At 66.5% G+C, this 16,367-nt stretch overlaps 1 protein-coding gene across 1 annotated transcript in view; it reads left to right on the forward strand.

Moving 5' to 3' along the window:
* LOC122384477 (histone-lysine N-methyltransferase 2D-like) overlaps positions 1-16,367 on the forward strand; it is a 62,937-nt gene that overhangs the window by 39,188 nt on the left and 7,382 nt on the right. Inside the window, exons 35-47 of the mRNA XM_043371892.1 lie at positions 136-4,483; positions 4,714-4,832; positions 5,003-5,351; positions 5,795-5,920; positions 6,437-6,561; positions 6,688-7,177; positions 7,406-7,621; positions 7,730-8,069; positions 8,685-9,994; positions 10,294-10,427; positions 10,764-11,031; positions 11,233-11,507; positions 11,930-12,130. Of these exons, the coding sequence (XP_043227827.1) occupies positions 136-4,483; positions 4,714-4,832; positions 5,003-5,351; positions 5,795-5,920; positions 6,437-6,561; positions 6,688-7,177; positions 7,406-7,621; positions 7,730-8,069; positions 8,685-9,994; positions 10,294-10,427; positions 10,764-11,031; positions 11,233-11,507; positions 11,930-12,130 (8,301 nt within the window). The remainder of the gene's footprint in view (positions 1-135; positions 4,484-4,713; positions 4,833-5,002; positions 5,352-5,794; positions 5,921-6,436; positions 6,562-6,687; positions 7,178-7,405; positions 7,622-7,729; positions 8,070-8,684; positions 9,995-10,293; positions 10,428-10,763; positions 11,032-11,232; positions 11,508-11,929; positions 12,131-16,367) is intronic.

A 16,367-nucleotide genomic window follows, 5' to 3' on the forward strand; every position in this document is an offset into this window, starting at 1 on the left:
TATAGGTCAATGCTGCTCTTATCTGCTAGAATGATCTTGCTGGAGCTGATTCGTCCTCTTCGTAATAACGAATTTTTTAGAAGCTGGCGTGATCGTGCTCTCCTTTCGTTGACGCCGCTCGTCTCCCTGTTGCAGGACTACCGTAACAAGAAGCCGAAGCCGCCGGGCGCGGTGGCGGTGCCGGGCGCAGTGGGCGGCCAGGTGGTGCAGTCGGCCGGAGCCGCCATGGCCAGCATGGCCCGGATGCCGTCGCCGCGGCTGCCCGGGCCGCCGCGCTCGCCCATGGTGCCGCCGTCGTCGCCTTCCCAGTCGCCGCTGGCCAGCCCGGGCCCGCGCATGTCGCCGAGCCTGCGTCCGCCGGCCTCGCCGCTGGAGGGCGGCCCGTTCTCGCCGCACAGCAGTCCGCAGGAGGCGCGGCTGCACCCGGTACTGCTGCAGCGCTTCCCGGCCGGGCCGCGGGCGCCGATGGCGCTGGTGCGGCCGCCGCTGCGCGGCCCGCAGCCGGGCGCGCGCACGCCGAGTCCGCAGCAGATCCGGCGGCCGTCGGGCGGCGCGCTGGCCAGCCCGCACTGCCAGCAGGTGATGTCGCCGTCGCCGTTCGTCACCAGCCCGCAGCCGAGTCCGCTGATGTCGCCGGCCCAGATGGCGTGCAGTCCGGGCGGCGCGCCGCACCCGCAGAGTCCGCACACGCCCGGCCAGAGCCAGCAGACGCCCGTGGCCAGCCCGCGCCCGGCCCAGTCGCCGCGGCCGGTGCCCTCGCCCGGCGGCGAGCAGTACTACCTGCAGCAGCAGCAGCAGAACCCGCAGCAGCAGGCGGCGACCTCGCAGCCGCAGCAACAGCAGCAGCAGCACGTGCCAACTTCCCAGCAGCAGCAGCAGCAGCAGCAGCAGAGGTACGGCGGCGGCAGCGGGCCGCAGACTCCGACGCAGCAGCAGATCATGTCTCCGCGTCCGCCTCAGAGTCCGCACCCGGTGCAGTCGCCCGGCCACGAGCAGTTCTACATGCAGCAGCAACAGCAGCAGCAGCAACAACAAGCACAGCAACAACAGCAAGCGCAACAACAGCAGCAGTATGTGAGGAGCGGCGGCCCGCCGACTCCCGGACAGATCATGTCTCCGCGCACCCCGCAGAGTCCGCGGCCGGCGCCGTCCCCGGGGCACGAGCAGCAGCAGTACTACATCCAGCAGCAGCAGCACCAGCAGGCCCAGCAACAGGCGGCGCCCGGCCAGCAGCCGCCGCAGCGCTACCCGCAGCCGGGCCAGCAGGTGCAGTACCGCGTGCGGTCGCCGCAGCAGCAGCCGCAGCAACAGATACGGATGCACCAGCAGATCCCGCAGCACATCATCCAGCAGCGGCTGCAGCAGCAGCAGATGATGCGCCAGAACCCTGGCCAGCTGCACCTGCACCAGCAGCACATTCAACAGCAGCAGCTGGGCCAGCCGGCGGCCGACCAGCAGCCCGGGCAGATGCACCAGCAGCCCATGATGATCCGGCAGGTGCAGCAGCAGCACCACCAGCAGCTGATGCAGCAGAGACAGCAGCAGCAGCAGCCGCAACTGCAGCAGCAGTTGCTCCACCAGCAGAGACTCCAGCAGCAGCAGATGGCCCGACAAATGCCCAGGCTGCCGCCGTCCCCGCAACACCAGCAGCAAATGCAGCAGCAGCAACAACAAATGCATCATCAGCAACACCAGCAACAGCAAGTTCAGCATCCGCAGCATCACCAGATACAGCAACAGCAACAGCACATGCAACAGCAACAGCATCAGATGCAGCAGCCGCAGCAGCAGCCGCTGCAGCAGCGGCCGCCCAGTGTGCCGCAGATGGCCCAGCCGGGCAGTAACCCGGCCACGCCGCAGCCGGGCAGCCACCCGGGCACGCCGGCGCCGGCCACCCCGCACGGCTCGTCGCCGCGGCAGCCGTCCACTCCTGGCTCGGCCGTGCCGCCGGCCAGCCCGGCGCCGCAGCCGGCCGCGGGCGGGGCCGGCCCGCCGGCCGCGCCGGCCGCCCAGCCGGCCCCGGCCCCGGCCGGAGCTGCCGGCGGTAACGGAGGGGCTGCCGGCGGACCGGCCGGAGGGAACGGCGGCGGCGGTGCCGCGGGAGCCGCCGTGGCTCCCCTGCCGCCGGGACGCTCGTTCGGACGGTTCGGCCACTTTCCGATGGGACTGCGCGGCGGAGCGAACCCGGACCTGATGCGCGCCCTGAGGGGCCGCCCTCCCGGCTGGTGGAAACTCGGTCTGAAGGGCGGCACGCCCACAATGACCCCGACGCCAACACCAAACCCGACTCCGACACCGACCTCCACTGAAGCCGGCTCTGTGGAAACTCCGGCTACGACAGCTGCTGATGCAGCCTCGACGACACCGTCTGTATCGACTGATACTTCAAGTACACCCACGGCTGCCGCCACCGACTCTGCCGTGTCGTCGGGCGCACAGAGCGCCACTCCGGCTGCGGCTGCCGACAGCGCGCAGCCGCCGGTCTCCAGTGGCATTCCGGCGCCGGCGGCCTCCTCTGCTCCCGCGGCTGAGGCCCCGGCGTCCGCTGCCCAGACCACGACCGTTACAGCCGCGCCGGGCGGCGAGACGACGGCCCCTGCGCCTGCACAGAGCTCAGCCCCGGCCCCGACTTCATCAGCGGCTGTGACGGAAGTACCTACCTCTAGTGGGACTGCCGCTGCGGCTCCGGCATCTACGGGAGACTCTGCATCGACTCCGGCTCCGTCCTCGGCGCCGACTCCGACTCCGACTCAGACTCAGACTCAGACTCAGACTCAGACTCAGACTCAGACTCCGGCTCCGACTCAGACTCCGGCTCCGACTCCGGTCCAGTCAGCCGGTGCGGCGCCCAGTGCTGCGTCCTCTGGAACTGCGGCTCCTCTGTCGGCCGCCGCGGTCTCAGCTCTAACCCTGCTGTCTGCGCCCTCTACTCTGTCACAGACGGTGATCCTGACGCCGGGCCCGGACGGACCGCGGGTGGCGCCCGTCGTCATGTCGAGCGGCACGGTGTCGGCGCTGACGACTGCCCCGCGTCCCGTCCCGGCGGCGGCGGTGTCTGCATGCGCCGCCCCGGTGCTGGCGGCGGCCTCGCTGACGGCGGCGGTGGCGGCCAACACGGCGCTGGTGGCCTCCACGGCCGCCGGAGAGTCCCCGGTCTCGTCCGCCGCCGGTCTGATGGCCGCCGTCTCTGCCAACACCTCTCAGATCGCCGCGCCGTCGCTGGTGACGCCGTCCCTGGCGTCCTCGGCCGCGGCTGCGGCCGTGGCCACTGCCTCAGCGGTCAGCTCCCTGGCGACGTCTGCGCCGGTGCCGCAGCTGCCCACCTCGCGGCTCTCTGAGGTGCCGCCCAGCAGCGTGCACCAGGCCATGATCGGTATTCCCGGCGCGGGCATCTCGAACGCGGCGCGGATCGGCGCGCTGCTCGAGAGCGCGGCCACGGCGGCCGTGGCGCGCCCGCTGGCCGGCGCCGTGTCCTCGGGCGGCGCGGGCGCGGCCGGCGCCGCCACCCAGCTGGTGAGCGTGTACGGACGCCGCCCGGTGGCCGCCGGCGCCGAGAGCGGGGCAGCTGGCGTCGACCCGCCGCCCGTCAGCGGCCTGTCCATCCATCAGCAGCAGCACCACATGACCGGTGGCACGGTGCTCTCCTCGGCGTCTGGAGGCCCGGCCACCTCTCATACTGCCGCCCCAGCCCGCGGCGCCGCGGAGACGACCACAGCCGAGTCTGCCGGCGCCAGACCGGCGGTCTCTGACACCGCCCCGGAGCAGCCGCCGCCGCCGGCCGGGCGCCAGGAGAACGTGCTGCTCAAGAAGCTGCTGCAGAACGCCGGCTGCGCCACGACGGCGGGCCAGCCGGGCGGTGCGCACCAGTTTGTGCTGACGCCGTCCGTGGCCGGCCAGCTGACCGCCAAACAGGCGTCCGGCGGCTCGACCATCTCGCCGATCGCGCGCCAGCAGCCGCAGCCGCCCAAGCCGCTGCAGGTGCCGGCGGCGCTGGCGCGGCCGCCCGGCCAGGAGGCGGCCGGCGCGCGGCCGCAGACCGTCTCTGTGGGCAGCCTGCTGGCGGCGCGGCCCGGCTCCCTGGCCGTGCTGCGGCCCGCCGGCGCGCCGCTGTCTGCGCCCACCGCCGTCACCGGAGTCGCGGCGGCCTCCCCGCTGACCCACTCCTCCCCGGTCCCCACCGGCTCCCCGTCGCCCTCCCCGTCCCCTTCCCTGACCCCGACCCCGACCGCGGCCGCTCCAGCGGCCACCTCCACCCCGACCTCCACCCCGACCCCGACCTCGGCGTTCGCCCTGGCGTCCGCCGTGTCCTCCGCCTCATCCTCGCCCGTTCCGACCGGCCCGCAGGCGGGACGGCCGCCGTCGGCCGGCCTGGCGGCGGCCCGGGACGGCGCGCGCACACCGCAGACACCGCCGGCGGGGGAGGCCGGCCAGCCGTGCAGCTCGGTCATCACACCGACCAGCTCCGTCTCACTGCCTCCGGATGGTGAGTGCAGTGTACAGATACAGAGGTACAGTACCGCAGTGCCTACAGGGACACCGGGGTACACCAGGCTGCGGTAGTTTCATTTGTTAGTTTTACAATGCATTGTTCTTTTCTTTACTAGCAATTCAGATATAATTTGGTCACCCTACCCGCGGATGTCGTACACCTGTCGCATTCCGCTGTCGCAATGCGCACCCGTGTGTTGACCTGATGCGCCCCTCCCTCCCCAGTCCTGCAGCGGGCCCGCGAGGCTGAGGAGCTGAAGAAGCAGAAGCGGCGTCAGTATCAGCAAAAGAGGCGCCAGTCGCAGGGCAAGGACGGCGGCGGCGCCAAGAAACGGACCCGAAAGGTGCGCCAGTGTAGCTCATCAGGACACAAGTGACGCTGTCATATCAGTGTTCTAACCATTGTTGACGTTTCACGTTACTGACGACTTTGATAGTGAGCTGATTTGCGCAGTGCATGCAGTGTCCCCTCTCGTGCCCCCCGCTGACCACTCCCGCACGCTCGGCTCGGCAGGGCTCCAAGCTGGAGGAGGACTACGACGCGTTCCTGGAGGGTCTGATGCACCAGCTGGGCTCCCTGCCGGCGCTGGCCGTCCAGGAGCCGCCGGTGCCCGCCTGTCTGGGCGTGGTGAGCGCGCCCGGCGCCGGGCCGCACGCCAGCCGGCTGGGCCATCCCGGCTACCGGCCGCAGCTGGGCGAATTGGTGGCGCGCGACGGAGACACCCTGGAGACGGCGGCCGGCGCCGGCGACTACTACAGCCGGCAGCCGTTCGGCGACCGGCAGCCGCGGCCCACCCAGCACACGCTCGGCAGGACCATCCTGGGCTTCTACCAGCAGGAGTTCGGAAACAAGGACGACATCAGTGAGTCGGACCGACTGTTATGGGAGGGAATGAAGATGGTACTAGACATAGGGCGAGATGGATATGAGAGGCTGGAGCTGGATGGAGAGGGCTCGTCAGCTGTACTCGGCCATCCGCGGCACTCACATGGCTCGTGATGGTCTTCACGGGAGTTGCTAGCAATTGCCGATGATTGAACTTCAGGTGTTTATTTCTCATTTTAAACTGTTTGATTGAGGTGGTCGTTCTAAATTTAATCCATCGCCTTTGACGCCAGTTTGCTGGTGAGCTCGCCCGGTGTGTGTGTACTGACTGCTGCCGCCGGTGTTGCTGTATGTGCCGCCCAGCTGACGACCTGTCCCGCCCCCTCCCCCTCCCCCAGTTCCTTGCCGTCGCGGCCGACGGGACAGCGCCGGCACCCCGGCGCGCGGCGCCGACTGACCTTCTCCCTCCCTCCCCCGCAGTCCCGTGCCGCCGCGGCCGACGGGACAGCGCCGGCACCCCGGCTCGCGACGCCGACTCTCCGGACACGGTGGTCAGCAGCTCGTCGCCGGAGACGGTGGCGCCCGACTGCAGCTACCGCTACCCAGGTACGGATGGTCACCCGCCCTCACATACCGCGTCTGATGACAGTCGCTGGGTGATATTGACAGCGTCTGGAGCGTGACTAGTGTATGGAGTGGATAATGGGAGACTTCATTGCATGGGGTGAAACGTGAGGTAGTCTGTTATGTCTCCGTCGGGAAGGCTTCGTGCCCGACGGACTATCGTGTTTGATTAGGCTCTAGGTATACAGTTCATCGGAGTGAGGTGTTAATCGCAGTTCCTAAGTGTTTTGCTATTTGAGTTCGCTATCCTACGGACTGTTGCCCGCCCGTAATATCCTGTGCTCTTACGCTGGTGCAGAGTGTAGTTCTCGCCGCGGTGTACCTGTTCCTTCCCTCCCTTCTTCCATTCTTCCCTCTCTCCCCATCCCACCCTCCCTCTCTCCCTCCCTCCCTCTATCCCGCTCCCCGCTCTATCCCAGGTGGCGGCCGCCGCGGCTGGCTGCCCTACCCCGCCTGCTACTCCTCCCTCCCTCTATCCTGCTCCCCGCTCTGTCCCAGGTGGCGGCCGCCGCGGCTGGCTGCCCTACCCCGCCTGCTACTCCTCCTCCATCACGCCGTGTTCCTCCGAGGACGACTCGGCCACCGAGTCCTGTTCCTCCCCGGAGCCGGGCGGCGAGTCCTCCGTGCTGGGGCGCCACCGATCCTCGCCGCAGCAGCTCGACCACAACTACAGTCAGACGGCGGCGCTGGGCCGGCCGCCGGCCGTCCGCCGCGCCGCCGCCGCACCGTCGCCGATCGTGGTGTTCCAGGACTGCGAGTCGGCGGCCGTGGTGCGTCCGGGGCTGCTCGGCAGGGGCTGCCCGGCCGCCCGGCCCGCCCCGGCCGTGTACACTGTGGACAGTGGGGACGAGGGCGGTGACGCGGAGGCGATGGTGCGGGCCGCCGGCGCCGCGCTGCTGCCGCCGGCCAAGGTGGCCATCTCTGCGCTGGGCTCGACGGCGCTCGGCGCGCCCGACGTAGCCGAGGAGGTGGAGGTGCCCGGAGGCTCGGTCGAACTGGGGCGCACGGGGCCGCCGCCGCCGGCCGCGGAGACCACCCATCGCGCCGAGACGGCCGGCCGGTCTCAGAGGGCAGCAGCTCAGAGCGGGGAGAGAACGGCAAAGAAGGCTAATTATAGCTCTGTGGAGGTGGTGGATATTATAGAGGAGACGTCTGATAAACCGGTAGCGAAGGCACCGCCCCAACCGGTGGTGGAAACGTACGAGATTGCATCTGCGGAGGCCGTGGATGTATCTGAGGGCACGATGGCGACTGAAGCAGAGAAACCTGTGGAGAAGGCACCGCCTACATCGCCCCAGCCGGCAGATGAGACTCCGGCGCCGGAGTCGACGGCGCCGACCCCTGTGAAGCTCGCGGCGGCGGCGGCGTCAGCTCACTCGAGTCCGGCGGCGGCGCCGTGGAGTCTGATCGACCTAGTGCCCGAGCTGGGCAGCTCCTCTGACCTGACCTCGGCTGGGGAGTCTCCAGCGCGCGCCGCCGACCGGCCGGCGCCGGCCGCGCACCACCCGCCGGCGGATGACGAGTTTATCGAGTTCCTGGAGCAGCACAGTCGCGTCCACTCGGCTGCCAGCACTCAGCCGGCCACCCCGGCCTCCAGCACTCAGCCGGCCACCCCGGCCTCCAGCACTCAGCCGGCCACCCCGGCCTCCGTGGAGCCGCCGCTGATCGACCTGGAGCCGGAGGGCGAGCCCGCGGACACGGCCGGGCAGCCGCAGCAGACGCTACCGGCGGGGGCGGCGGCCGGGGCGCCGCAGGGGGACACTGAGCCGCGGCCGCCGGTGTCGGGTGCAGAGGCGGCGGCCGCCCGCCAGGCGGACTCGCAGCGCCTGCTGATCGTGAATAGCTCCGTGTCGGCGGCGGCCGTGACGGGCTCGGTGCGGCCGACGCGCGCCGGCGCGCCCGTCGGCGGCGGCCTGGACAGCGCCGCGTCGATCGTCGGCGGCCGGCTGATCGTGCACCAGCAGTCGCAGCCGGACCGGCCGCCGCCCAATATCATCCGCATCCGCGTCATACCGCCGGCGCCGCGCGCGGAGACGGCAGTGTCAGCGGCCGGGACATCTCAGACTGCCACCCCGGCGTCGGCGGCTGAGGGCTCACAGGCCGCCGGCCCGGCATCGGCAGAGGCGAAGACGTCAGTCTCAACTTTGATAACTTCAACCCCATCATCGACTTCAGCTCAGACTCCAACGCCGATTCAAACACCGACTTCAGCCCCAACTCCGACTCCAACTGCGAGCGTCACTTCAGTTCAGTCTCCTGCGCAAACACAGACGATGATGTTGACTGAGGCGCTGACACAAACACTGACGCAGACACTGACGTCGATTCAGACACCAACACAGACACAGACACATACACATACGCAGATGCAAACACCGACGCCGACACAGCCAAGGACGCACAACCAGACACAGACGCTGACAACCACGGCGACACAGACACAAACACACCCACAGACTCTATCGCAAACACCTGCGCCATCGCGGGGTTGTATAGCGGCTCCCGGGCCAGCACTGATGGTGGAGCCGCCGGTGCCGCAACAGCGGGACCAATCTGCTGTGAACCCACATCAGCAGCAGCAGCTGGTGCCTCGGGCTCCGCCACCCGGCTGCCTCCCGCGGCCGCCGTCCCAGCCGCCGCTGTCGGCCGCGCGCGGGCCGCCGCTGGCCGGGCCGGGGCGCCGCGCCACCGACGGCCGGCCGCGACTGCAGATGCTCGGACCATCCTCGCTGCCAGTGCGGCCCAGCCAGAGCGGGCGCAACTTCACTCGGGTGTTCATCGGCCCTCAGCGCGGCCCGGGCCGCCCGGCCGGCCCCTCGCAGCCGCTGAGGCCGTACGGCCGGGGCCGCGGCGGCGGACACCGGCCCGGCACCCCGGCCAGGGGGCGCGGCCGCGGCTCCCGGCAGCGGCGCGTCTGCCGGTGCCGCTCGTGCCTGGCGCAGGCGCTGTACGGACCGCCGCCGCGGCCGGCCGGGAACCAGCTGGACGCGGACGGCCGCTGGCTGCCGCTGGGCCCGCTCGACCAGCGACTTATGTGGCGGCGCCGCTGTCCGGCGGCCTGCTCCGGCGGCGCCGAGCCAGCCGTGGTGGTGGCCGCGCTGCAGACCCTCTTCAGCGGCGAGACGCCCAGTCAGCTGCAGCTGCTACTGCTGCAGCGAGTGCTGACCGACCCGCGGCAGATGCTGGGCCGCCAGCTGCCGGAGCCGCTGCTGAACGCGGCGCTGGACCGGCTGCTGGCGCTGCTGGCGCCGCGCGACCGCGGGCCGGCCGGCGCCGGGGCCCGGCCCGGGCAGCAGCAGCAGCACGCCCTGTCGGAGCTGCAGTCGCGCCTGCAGGACCCGGCCGCGCTCCGACGATCCCTGATACCTTCCTACCAGCACCAGCCGCTGCCGCCGCACCAGCCGCACGGACAGCACCAGCAGCTGCTTCACCAGCACCGCCACCAGCAGCACCAGTATCTTCAGCACCACCACCAGCATCAGCACCACCAGCACCACCGCCATCACCAGCAGCCGCTGCCCCATCTGGCCCCTCAGCCGGCGCCTCCTCCCGGCCACCACGCGCCGTGGGGCGCGCCGGGCTGCCGGCTGCCCTCCGCTGCCCACCAGGGCGCTGTGCCGCGCTCCCACCCGATGGCGGCCGCGCCCGGCTACCAGCCGCCGGCGCCGCGGCTCTACCAGTCCGGGATGCCAGTGTCGCAGTACCGGGCGCCGCCGCAGCCTTCCCGGCGCGTGGCCAGCTCCTCTGTACCGCAGGCGGGGTGCCCGGCGGCGGTACCCGGTCCGTACCCCGGCCGGCAGCCGTGCGCGGCCGGCCGGTACCCGCCGCCGTACCCTCCTCCGCCGTCCGGTGCAGCTCCTGTGCTGTACCAGGGCCCGCCGGCGGCCGGGGCGGCGGCTCCGGCGGCACCGGGCGGCTCCTGGCCGGCCCACCCGGCGGCACCAGCCGACCTGTGCCCCCATCCTGGTCCTGGGCCGGCGGCCGGGGAGGCGGGCCGGCCGCCGGCGCTCCTGTCTGCCGAGCTCCCGGCCGACCTGGCCGACCTGCACGACAGCTGTGAGTAGCAGTCAACACCGAATCAGTGCCCGCGAGACCCGTAAATGACTTCATCTCATATATTGACCATTCCTCGTCCATCATACATTTCCTGAATGAAATTTTGTCCGATTGGCTAACAGGAAGATACTGGACCTTGATCTAAGCTCAACTACATTCATCACTGCCATTCCAAGCTTACTGTTTCCTTCTGCCTTTCATCGCCTGTTTGACGTTTGGGCACGGTTACCTGACTGTATTTCGCCCCTCCCCGCTTATCGTCGCTCTCCCCACTGACCGCCCCTCTCCCGACGCCTCAGGCCTGCGTCTGATCGAGGACGACTGGCCGGACCCGGCCGACAGGAGCCGCTGCAACTCACCGGACATCCCGCTCATCGCGCCCGTGCCGGTCCGAGCGCGGCCCGGCGTCTCGCTCAGCCACCTCAACGGCATGGTCAGTGGCCGGAGCGGGGCTGGAGGTGGGACCGGGCACTGGGAGGGAGATGATATATATGTGAAAGGGAGGCCCGGGGTCTGGATGTTAATTCGGGATTGCTACAGCGCTTGGCACTATTTGTTATAGTCTTGGTGCAGTCTTTTCGTGTTCACTTGCCTCATGCTAGATAAATTTGAGAGCTTGACGCTCAACTATGTAGTTGAAATGCAAACGTCCAGTTCAAGATTAGCGGCGTTTGCAACCCTTCACATGATTTCCAAACATACGTGACTGCACTTAATGCTGCCGCAGACTTTGACTTTTCTCCCCCGTCCTCCCCCGCGCTTGCCGCAGGACAAGGAGAACAAGGAGACGCAGCTCAAGTCCCACCTGGGTATCGAGTCGCCAGTGCGGCCGGCGCGGGGCGCTGGTCAGGTGACGGTGACGCTGACACTGACCTCAGAGAAGGCGCAGGACGTGGGCGCCGTGCTGCGCAGCCTGGCCTCGCTGCTCAACATCTCGCCGCCATCCGGCTACCAGGTCATAGAGCGGACCGGCACTCCGCCCAGCCAGCGGCTCGGCCTGTACCGGCAGGCGCGCGGCAAGGACGGACGAGATCAGGGTACGTGGTGGACCGGCGCGCTGGGGTGACGGAGCGTGAGGGGCCAGCGATCAGTAAAACGAGGCACCCATTCACACTCAATAAGCTCACAATATCTTTTATGGCTAAGCGTTAACAAAAATCACGGAGACTATTTGGCTCGAATATTGCCTCCATATGCAGCTGTAGTTCAGTGCTCTTACCCCGGCCTCTCCCCGGCAGTGGTGGACATCCAGGAGATCCTGAACGGCACGGCGCGCTTCTGCCAGTACTGCGAGGTGGTCATCCTCAACGACAGCGGCAGCATCAGCAAGGCCAAGTCGGAGCTGCCCGTGGTGCGCGACGCCGACCAGCTGGCCGACGAGCTGCACTTTTGCGGCCAGTCGTGTTTCAGCCAGTTCTGCGGCAGTCAGCTGACGCCGGCGGCGGCGGCCGAGCGTCGCGCCGGCGCCGTGGTCGGACACACCGGACGAGACATGTTCACCAACGGAGACGACGTGAGTGGGCCGACATTGGATCAGGGGAGGGGAGAGTCAGTTAGGGTAGGGGGGGGGGGGGGCGCCGGAGCCGTGGTCGGACACACCGGGCGAGACATGTTCACCAACGGGGACGACGTGAGTGTGCCGACATTGGATCAAGGAGGGGAGAGGGTCAGGGTTGAGGTGGGAGAGGTCTCTGATGGTCATCAGGGTACACAGAACGTGATTATCGGCTGATTTAGGCGCAATAAAGCTGATTCTCAGCGCGCACCCGGGGGTGCAGTTAATCGTCATTGTATGAAATATACAGTGAGCCCCGTCATGTATGATTCGCCACCCAGCGCCGGTCCTTCGATACCCCGCCACCCACTAACAGTCCACTGACACCCCGCCCCTCCTCAGCCGTTCACTAACCCCTCCCCCTCCGCTCCGCCCCTCAGCCGTTCACGAAGGAGCTGCTGAGCGGCCGCGGCGACCGGCAGCTGTCCCGGCACGAGTCGGGCGGCTCGTCGGCCGGCGCCGCCAGCGACACCAAGGAGCCCGCCGGCAAACGCTTCAAGAACATCAAGTACCGCGACTGGACGGACGCCGTCCAACCGCCCAGCAAGTACCGAAAGCCGTCCGACAACGAGCTCACGCAGGTACGGCTGCGGCGGCGCGTGGGATGTGAGGAATGTGTGGAGAGTTTTCCACCGGGTGTGCGGGCTCAGTTCGGTTACTTTTGTCGACATAAATGGTCTCATGATTCGCTGAGTAGGGGAGAGTGGGGTAATTTGGCCGCTTTTTTTTAGAAAACGATGTAACTAAAAATCGACAACACATTTCTGCATTTTCTCAACGCTGACAGGTGTGGCATTCATTTTACTTTCTTGAACAGTAAACTTGAAATGATAGATTAACTACTTATATTGAAATTGTGACGTATTACAAAGGTCTGCAAAGCGGCCAAATTGCCCCACTATCAGGGTTATTTGGCCGGGGGTGTGGGGCAATTTGGCCGGTGTTAGTTTGAGGCCCTGATTTTTGTTATGGACGAGTCAGCTTCACATTCAGCAATGGCGTGTGTCCTACGACGCATTTGAAGCATTTTGGAGGTTGACTCAGCCGTCACAGGGGTCGAAAATAGTCAAAATAGCGGCTTTAGATGCCCCGCAGGGGGCTGACCGTGGTCAGAGCTGCTGCTTAGCCGGGGTCATCTGGCTCCGGCTGTGCGGCGGCTGTGACTTCGGCCAGTAAGGGGAGTAGCGCCCCCTCGGCCCCAGCTTGACGCGCGTTTTGACCTGGACTTGCCTTGCTTACTGGATGGATTGTCTGCAGGATTGGCCCCGCAGGGGGTTGGCAGTGGCCGGGGTCGCTGTTGGACTGGGTTCCTTGGGCCTTTGCCCCGCGGCGGCCCTGGCCTCGGCTAGCAAGGGGAGTAGCGCCCCCTCGGCCCCAGCTTGACCCATGCTTGCTTATGACTTGCTTTGATCGCTGGATGGACAGATGGTACGGTCCGACTTTTCTTGGTTTTTCGTGGTTTTGTTTCTCCTGAGCGGTCTTTGTTTGCTTTTGCTTTGCTTCTCACCGGATGTCCGCGTTTCGTTCGATCACAGCTTTCTGATTCTTTTCCTACCTTTTTCGTTGTTTTTGCACCCGCAGGAACACAGCCGAGTTGGGCTAGTGTAAGGGGAGTGGCGTCCCCTCGGGTACCAGCCGGTTTTACTAGGCTAGGCGAGCCGACCCGTACCCCAGGACAACGGGATCCTGGAGGTTGAGCCCCCCACCGTGCGGAGCCAGTCGCGGTGGCTGGGCAACACGCCTCTTTGGCCCTGAGTTCTGTAAGGGCGGGACACTCAGTGGGGCGCCGCACTTGAGGAGCCATTCCCAGTCGTGATGCAGCCGGGGGTGGTGTCGGAGAGGTGTCGCCGGCGGGGTTCGGGCACTTGTGCTCGTCCTCCGTCGGTGGGACTGATCTGTCGCTGCCCCTGGCGGTGACTCGGCGAGGCGTCAAGGGAGGAGGCGGTATCCGACCGTGGGGGGTGGTGAGTCTCTCTCTCCCCCGCGGAAGGTGCCGCCAAGTCCCGTACAGTCAGCTCGGCCGTCCTAGGCCTTGTAGCGGCGCCGTTGCGGAGCGTCGGCGGCCGAGCTGGCGGAGACCAACAGACTCACATGGATAACCAGACCAACCCCTCCTCCCCCTCTCTCACCAATCCCTCGGCTTCGGCCGATTCTCGCCCGCCGGCCTCGGCCGACGGGCGAACGGTGCACGATCCAAGACCGAAAAATCCAAAAATCCTCATCTTCCGGAGCGCCGACAGGGAGCTGAGCTCCTTGACGCCCTTCCAGCGGAAGGATGGCTGCGACCGGTTTGGTTCGATCGTTCGTTGTGACCGGATGCGTGATGGCGCGCTGGAGGTCGAATTCAGGAAAAGCGAGGAGGCGGCGAAAGCGTTGGACGCTACTCGCTTCGTATTCTCCGAGGGACGGGCATCCGGCCGGAGGCTCGTCTCCATCCCGCTTACAGTGGAGCCCCACCGCTCTAAGAACTCCTCACGAGGGGTCATTAACTGTTTCGACCTGAGGGGAGTGAGCGACGAGGACATTGCGGACGGGCTCGCCGATTTCGGCGTGACAGCGGCTCGCCGCATCATGACGAAGAGAGGCACGGTCCCGACAAATAACATCATTCTGACATTTGACACCACCGACATGCCGAACGAGGTCCGTGTGGGGTACATCAAGGTCCGCGTGCGCCCATACGTCCCGGCACCCATGCGCTGCTATCGGTGCCAGAGGTTCGGCCACACGAAGGACAACTGCCGGGGTAGACCCACATGCTCCAAGTGCGCTTCTCAGGACCACACTGACGATACGTGCGACTCGGAGACCCCTCGATGCGTCAACTGCGGAGAAGGGCAGAAACCGCACTCCGCGTATGACAGGTCCTGCCCTACATACGTCAAGGAGAAGGAGATTAACACCATCAAGGCTACCAGGAATCTGTCATTCAAAGAGGCCCGGGAGGTATATAACCAAAATCACCCGAAGACCTCGTATGCCCAGAAGGTGAAAGTGACAAACGCTACCGATGCCTCCCAGATGAGCGTGGCACAGCTCGTGCAGCTTCTCAAAAGATTTGGCCTCACTGTCGTAGCCACTGGTGACTCCGTGGTCTCTTCGGCGCCTGGTGCGCCGCCGAGTGACACAGAGCAGACTGCTCAAGAGTCAGTGTGGGGTCCACCCAGTCCCGCTCCAGCTGCGAGCGGTGAAGGAGACGATTGGACCGTCGTCCAGCGCCGACAGGGTGGTCGGCGCCCCCCGGCGCAGGGTAAGGCGCCATCCACCCCGCCCCGCCCCCGACCGCCCACGGCGGTGCAGGAGGCTCTGCGGCGGGGAGAGGAGGAGAGGAGGGCACGAGAGGCGAGGAGGGCTCGCCTCGTTCAAAAGGCCATCGAGGCTAAGGAGGCCTCTGTTGCCGCCTCCGCCTCCGGGAGTGCCAATGCGGCTGTCGCCGCTGACACCCCGGAGACCCCTCAGGCGGGGACTCGGCCCATCATGGGTCCCCCGCCCCCTCCCTCGCTGTCGCAGCAGCGGCGGCCTCCGCCGTCGCTGCCAGACACACCTGTGTCAAGGACACAGGCCGCCGCCCCGACATCCCCGTCGGGGCAGCCTCAGCCCCCTGCTGCTCCGGGGCGCCTTGCCAAACGGCAGACGCCCCCGAGCTGGTCGCCCTCGGAGGGTGACGCTCCTCGGGCGAAAAAGCCCCAGCAGGGCTTGAGTCACGCCCGATCTGCCTCCGCAGAAGGCAGACTCCACCGAGAGGGCTCGGGGCACCCCCGTATCCGCTACGGGGGGAGCGCCTCTTTGGAAAAAGAGGACTTAGTCTAGTCATTTACTCTAGTCATTTCCTCTTTTATCCTTTTATCTTTTTCGCGCTATTGCGCTTTTTTACCAGGTGCGTTTCTCTCGGTGTTTTTTACCTTTTTTGTGGCCAGTCAGGTATCTGCGTGCGCCTTTGCCTCATGTTATACGCGCCCTTTTTGCGCCTTTTTAACCACGCCTTTTATTCTACAGTGGAACTGTAGAGGCCTCCGGGCCAACTACCAGGACCTACAGTCTCTTATCCGTTGGCGCACACCCCTTGTTTTAGGTCTCCAGGAGACCAAGCTAGCGCCAAACGTTACCTTTGCCATCAAGGGTTACTCTGTTTTTAGAAGAGACTTAGACACCCCGACCATTGCCCATGGAGGTGTACTTTTGGCAGTGCACCACAGTGTGCCCGCACGTCAGGTTCCGCTGCAGACTCCTCTGCAGGCGGTAGCCGCTAGAGTTGATTTCAACCACCGGGAGCTGACAGTTTGTTCTTTATACCTTCCACCAGGTATAGCGCTCCCGGTGGTTGAGCTGCATCGACTTGTCGATGAGCTTCCACCTCCGGTCCTGGTAGTCGGCGATTTTAATGCCCATAGCCTGGCGTGGGGATGCGACACGACTGGCACTCGTGGTCGACTTTTAGAATCTTTTATCCGCGATGAGGCGCTGTGTATTTTAAATACAGGACAGCGCACCCATTTTACAACACCCTCCGGTCAAACATCGGCTCTGGACCTGAGCTTAGTCAGTCCGCGGCTAGCTCAGCTTTTTACCTGGTCCGTCCATGACGACCCACTCGGGAGCGACCACTTCCCAGTGTGGCTGGAGCACCAGGAGACCCCAGTGTCAGGCAACCGTCCACCCAGGTGGAATGTTCGGAAGGCCGACTGGGGCGAATTCCAGGCCGCCGTAGAGGCCACGGTTTTATCCAGAGCCGACGCCTCTGTGATGTCTACAGAGGATTTTACATGTTTACTCAGTGACTCCGCAAACGGGTGCATACCCAAGACGTCGAGTCAGCCT

The sequence above is a fragment of the Amphibalanus amphitrite genome, unplaced genomic scaffold, assembly GCF_019059575.1.
Source record: "Amphibalanus amphitrite isolate SeventyFive unplaced genomic scaffold, NRLGWU_Aamphi_draft 000191F_arrow, whole genome shotgun sequence".
NCBI classification, from domain to species: domain Eukaryota; kingdom Metazoa; phylum Arthropoda; class Thecostraca; order Balanomorpha; family Balanidae; genus Amphibalanus; species Amphibalanus amphitrite.